Here is a 6,494-nt window from a genome sequence, read left to right as displayed (position 1 = left end):
TGCCATCTTAGCTTCTTACAGATAAACAAAATGTATATGTATATTACATGAGAACCATGAATAACCTGGGAATTACTTGTATGTCCTGTATAATGTCACATGTCCTAGAAACATTAAACCTACTAGAAAATCATATAAACATTTAATAACCCCAATAGGCTGGTTTTGCTTCCAATAAAGATTAATTATATCTTAGTTGGGATAAAGTAAAAGCTACTGTTTTATTATTACAGAGAAAAAAGAAATAATTTTAATAAATCTGGATTATTTAGATAAAATTGAGTCTATGGGAGACATGCTTTCCGTAATTTGGAGGTTTCTGGATAATGGGTGTCCAGCTAACGGATCCCATACCTGTACCAGTCCTTATGCCAATGGAACTTACTTGTTGGCTTACAAGAAACACAAACTATACAACTTGTACCATACAAACAGTTGTACAAACACCTTGTACAATTCAGATTTCTGAGCAAATTGTATGATGGTCTGTGTCCTCAACCAAAGTTCATTGGTCAAAATCAGGTCAACTGTACATCCAATGTGTGATCTAGGACTGACCAGAAATCTTCACCTCTTTAGTTAAAAATAAATGGAGTTTTCAGTTAAAGGAGAACTAAAACCTAAATATGAGTAGGGCTAAAATGCACTATATACTGCACTTATTGCACCAGCCTAAAGTTTCAGCTTGTCAACAATGATCCAGGACTTCAAACTTGTCACAGTGGGTCACCATCTTGGAAAGTGTCTGACACTCACATGCTCAGTGGGCTCTGAGCAGCTGTTGAGAAGCTAAACTTAGGGGTTGTCACTAATTATCCAGCAGGAAATGAGGTTTGTCTGTAATATAAGCTGATGCTACAGGGCTGATTAGTAAATTCTGATGCTAATTGCACTGGTTTCTGAGCTGCCATGTAGTAATTATCTGTATTAATTACTAATCAGCCTTATATTGTGACATTTCTATTCTATGTGTACTGTATATTGTGAGTGGGTCCCTAAGCTCAGTAAGTGACAGTAGCTCAGAGCATGTGCAGTGAATCAGCAGAAAATAAGATGGGGAGCTACTGGGGCATCTTTGGAGACACAGATCTTTACTGCTAAAGGGCTGTGGTTGCCTTGGGCTGGTACAGAAGCTCAAAAACATTTTTTTAGATGGGGTTAGTGACCCCCATTTAAAAGCTGGAAAGAGTTAACTAAAGTTAAGAAGAAAAATAATAAATAAAGACCAATTAAAAAGTTGCTTAGAATGAACCAACTATAACATATTATAAGTTAACCATCCCTTTGATAAGATATCCCTTGTTGTAGGGTCCTGTTCACACTACAGTTCTAATAGTCACATGTCTGATCGGCCAATGAATGGCTTTGTTCTGAATCTGAGCTGACTGCAGTGTGACTGAGGCTTTGAGGAGTTATATTAGTTCTGAGGCTTTTTATTCTTTTCTGGTGCTTCTTTGTTGTTTACCACCCTGGTTTATATTCAGCACCCCATTATTATTATATAATAATAATCTCCCTTCTAGATGCTGAGAGCTGCAGTTCATATGCAGATCATAATTAGGCCGAAGAGTCCTTTACTGTTTTGTTGTTTGAGAGCAAATTCCCCAATATTTATATTGTTGCTGGGACAAAAAAAAGGTTTCTGCCCTTTATTTTGCCTTTCTCTTTAACCTGACCTGAGAATCCCTTGTAATAATTAACAGATGAGCAAATATCCCTCTGTCTAGAAATGATAGAGGGAGCAGCTGTATAAATAGAGATCCACCACTATCCATCAAATTGCTTTCATGGGGTTAATATTGCAAATGATTATTTCTATACTAAAATCCTACATCTTTCAAACAACCACTGAGCTACAGATCCGTCCCATGTCACTCACAGATCAGATAAGCTACGAGCTGCAGAACTGCTGGCAGAAAGCAGAAAAGTGATGGACCAAACTAGAGCAGCCATGACACTTCATCCCATTATCCACCCTTGTGTCTGTGCTTTCCCCAACATTTAGTGTGCCCTACACATGCACTGGAGAGACCCACAATCTTTATCCATACTACAGGTTTCCCAGTCAATCACCGAAACGTGTTAAAAAGGTAGTCCCAATGGGAGTTTTATTGTACATAAAATAAAAAATAAATAAATTACTGTTTACAAAGCAGAAAGCACAAGTGGCTTTTAAAGTGCAATTCATACAATACGCTAGCCAGGATGGACGTCTCCAGGGTGAGGGAGACTGTGGCTTTGGCATGTCTCCAACAAACAATGGTGCTGCCTTTATTAGACTTTGTACAATGTGAGGCTGGAGTTCAAACACTGCCCCTGGGTGGATCCGAGACATTAATATACCCACACAGATACAGAATGATTCCATAGGGCAGATTCTATGGAATAGATGGATGGTGGGTGGGAATACAGGTGATTAAGTCCATTGTGCAAATACAGTTCAATCATCTGTACTCCGGATCAATGCGTTGAATGTTACTCCAGCGCTCAAAAGGTTAACAGAACTAAGGAAAATGCTACACTGTCGCAGAAAAGAGCAATCACTAGAATACATTTACTGCATTTGACTGTTCAGGAATCTGTACTCTAATAATCCTCGCTTTACCGCAGAGCTGCTCTGCACACACTGGACTGCAGCCATTTTTGTTCCTGCGCTTCCTCCCAGCAGTCAATGCCAAAGTTACACATTCTAAACCAGCAACTTCATCAGCTCTTTTCGTAGAAAATCCAACTGCCCCACGCTGGGAGTCACTTTTCAGACGGACGTCGCAGTCCTGACTTTGGAAGACAGCGCCTGCTTAAAACGCCTTTTCAAGTCCTGCATGTTTGGAGACTTTGGACGTGGGATTATGGAGTTTTTCCGCCTTTCAGAGGTCCCTGTGTTCTGCTGTTTGCTGATTTCTTTACACAGTACCTGGAAAGCATTGTAAACGTCGTTATAGTTCTCGCTGACGCTCACTTCATAGAAGGTGCAACCCAACATGTTGGCGAGCTGAAGTCCGTGCTGTGGCTCCACCTGTTTCAGGTGAAGAAGATCCGCTTTATTGGCGACAATCACAATAGGGATCCTGTTATCGGGGTGAAGCTGCCGGGCGTGCCGATGCAAGTGACTGATAAGATCAAAGCTTTTACAGTCTGTGATGGAGAACACGATCACAACAGCGTCGGCCCATCTTAGGGATTTGTTGAGCTGCTCATTGGACTCCAGATTCTGCTCATTTATCTGTAGGAGGAAAACAAGGACAAAATCAGTTCCAGTTGCTCATTTAGCAGGAGAACAATCTGATTTAACATTCAGACATTCATGCGTGTTATATCAATCTGTCTGCTCCTTCTCCTCCCTGTAAATATGTTATTCCAGCTGCAGGATCTGGAATGGGATGGACTGAACCATACTCTGCTCTGGAGGAATGTGTGGCTACAGGCAGGGGGAGACTTTGTAGTGGGACAAAAGGGGAAATGAGCTGGCTAGACACCGAGTCTGGAAAGTGCAGGATAGAAGCTGGAAGCATTTATATCTGGACACCAGCCCATTCCCAAAAGCAAGAAGTAGACAAGTCTGGGCGCACTTATATTCACTTAGATGTTTAAGTCCCTCTCTATGTCCCACGCCCCATTTCATCCCAACTCGATGAAGTTCAGCAGGTCATGGAAACATTCTCCATTACAAGTCCTGCCAGTTAAACATTATGTTAACACTTTAGCTGCCAGCGAGTGAAAATATTTCTGAAAAGCCACCGGGTTCCCCATACAAACAGCAATGCACTTCTAACTCCTCCCTTGCTAAATCAGGTTTAGACATATCTTTAGTTACATAGTTGCTGACACTAAAATACACACATCCATCAACTCAAACAATCCCAGGGGAAGTTAAAAATCGTACTGCTGCGAACTACAGCTCCCAGCATCCCCCACCAGCCTACACTGTTTAATTCACACCAGACCCAGATGATTAATAGATATGCTGTAGGTATTTAAATATATATTTACCTGTACTCCCGGGGTGTCCTGAACTTGTATGGCAAGATTCGTTCCATCTATCTGTACTTGTCTGCTGTACAGGTTTCCTGAGAGAACAAAAGTATTCATGAGCCCCATGTAACAGCAGCAGGGGAAGTGGCAGACACATGCAAATGTCACATTGAAGAACACAAAGGACTTTGGACTGTCACTTTTCAAGTCGTTTCCTTGGCCATTACACAAATGAAAGACACCACTGTATTTAAAGAAAATGAAGTGTTTCTTACCTGCATTCCTTTCATAGTCGCCAATAAAGCGCTTGGTAAGGAATCTCACCACCAGGGCTGCAAGGAAAAAGAAATACAAATGGTCAGCTGACGGCTTAAGGTAAATCATGTTTAACATCCGCATATGACTTCTCACTTAAACTAAAAGAGTTTGCAGCAGCTCCTGGAGGCCAGTGACTGTCAGAAGAATGTTGAGAGCTATAGTTCTGCTGAACCCTGTAGGAGCAGCCGCTGGCTCAGGACTGACAAGGGAACCATAAAAATGAAAACTCCCCAATGTCTGTGCAATCACCCCAATACTACTCACCCCAAATCCTAGTACCAAGGCAAATACACCCCAATACTACTCACCCCAAGTCCTAATTCCAGGGCAAATACACCCCAATACTACTCACCCTAGGGCAAATGAAACAGCCCCCTGCACTGGCATTAAACCATCCCGAATCCATCAGAGTACACAGCACAGCACTAGCATCATGCACCCCTATAATCCAGTGCACCCCTATAATCCAGTGCACCCCTATAATCCAGTGCACCCATATTATCCAGTACACCCCTAACAAGTTATTTTACTTTCCAGAAATTCCATAGCCATTCTGCATACAGTCTCGTGCCTAAATCAATGAAGATGCCTATCCATGTGCCACTGCCCAAGAGACACTCACCAGTCTTGCCCACACCACTGCCCCCGACCACGGCGATCTTGATGACCCGGCTGGATGCGGTGCCCGCGCTGCTGCTGCTGCCACAGTCCGTGTTGGTGGCCGGTGGGTACTCGGTGATAGTGCACATGTTCTGGATCAGCCGCATTTTGACCAACAATAGAAGCAAGCTAGAGTACGGCTGCTCAGTGTAGGACCGCTGCTGTATAGGACAGGCTGCTGCTTGTATATTCCTCTGTCCAACCCCAGTCCTGACAACTACTGAACTGACACTGCCTGGCTCCGGCTGTTTTCTTTCAGTTCTAGCACAATATGTCCCGCCCCTTATTCACATGCAGCCAATCAGATCGCCCGTTATCATGATGCCCCGCCCTGCTCTTTATGGCGTGTTGCTGTGCTTTTCTCTGGTGCTGAGAGTTGTGTAACTCTGAGTTGTTATTTCTGACTGGGCACAAATGTACTTTCCCTATAATACATGCCGTTTGTTTTCTTTCATTCTCCTGACTGAACTCATTATATTTCAATTATGCACTGCTCACGTTAACTGTAAGAAACTTCTGTGTAATTCCTGCCTTTTTAGGCTTTTATTTTGTAGTGGGAGCATCAGGGTAACAGCTGTGAATTCATCAACTCCTGGTGCCCAACCTGCCAACATTTCCAAGTGCAGGTCCAGACTGGGATTTAAGATAGGCCCTGTCATTTCAAGTACACAGGTCCAATAAATAGTCAATGTCTTATAGTAGTCCCTCTGCCATTTGCCAGAAGCCGCAGATTGTAAGTGCGGGCCTGGCTCAGTGGGTGCGAAGTGCAACCTGACTATTAACCACTTGGATCACTTTCCTCACAGAAAGGTCAGCAGTGGGGTCAGTGTTTACCAAAACCGGGAATAACTCCTAATTCCCCCTCCAACATTAACATTGGCAACATGAGCAGGGCCCAATGCCAAGCTCAGGGCTATATGGGGGGAATTACATTCGGCGATGCCAAGCGGGCGGCCATATTAACGTTCCCAGTAACCTTTCCTCACCAAGCAGCGTTTCTGTCACATTTTCCTGTGTGGAACAGAACATTCCGTCCAAAGTGGTTTGAGATCCTATCTGAAACCCGTTGTTTACGTTACTGTAACCCTTAACGACATCATTATCAAAGCGACTGAACAAAAGCAAAACAGCAATTCAGGGGAAACAAGCCAGGGCAGTTAAAATATGTCATTAGATGAAAATGTGATAGTTCTAGTAACTTAATTTAAATCTGCCCAGCACTGACTAGAAGGGCATACAACGAGAAGAGAATATTTTTAAAAAAAAGGACATTTAGTGTAGAGACTCCATGGGTTCAGTTACCCCAGATAAATAAATGATGTAGCAATGCAGCTCCTGCCAGCCTGAACTACCTTACGGCTATTGTGATAATAAGGCAGGTGCTTCCCACACATGACACTTGCGTGTGCTTTTTTGTTGCTATTTACCCTTTCCATCCAGCACTTCACAAAGTCTGTATTTGGGTGTGAAGATTAGCTGCTATGGCTGCAGTGAAAGCATTGCGGGGGCTATTTAGCACAGACTGCCCGAGGCACAAGCAAGGC

The 6,494-nt window shown here is 43.1% G+C and overlaps 1 protein-coding gene across 1 annotated transcript; it reads right to left on the bottom strand.

The window, feature by feature from the left end:
* Nucleotides 1–2,082: 2,082 nt before the first annotated feature.
* Nucleotides 2,083–5,146, bottom strand: rasl11b.L (RAS like family 11 member B L homeolog). Its single transcript, NM_001085926.1, is given in 4 exon segments — nt 2,083–3,223; nt 3,991–4,067; nt 4,248–4,304; nt 4,913–5,146. Coding segments are annotated over 4 exon segments (747 nt in total). The 5' UTR covers nt 5,058–5,146; the 3' UTR covers nt 2,083–2,755.
* Between the last annotated feature and the right edge of the window lie 1,348 nt (nt 5,147–6,494).

This window comes from Xenopus laevis, chromosome 1L (assembly GCF_017654675.1).
Source record: "Xenopus laevis strain J_2021 chromosome 1L, Xenopus_laevis_v10.1, whole genome shotgun sequence".
Classification (NCBI taxonomy): domain Eukaryota; kingdom Metazoa; phylum Chordata; class Amphibia; order Anura; family Pipidae; genus Xenopus; species Xenopus laevis.
This window is presented reverse-complemented; position numbering and strand designations above follow the sequence as displayed.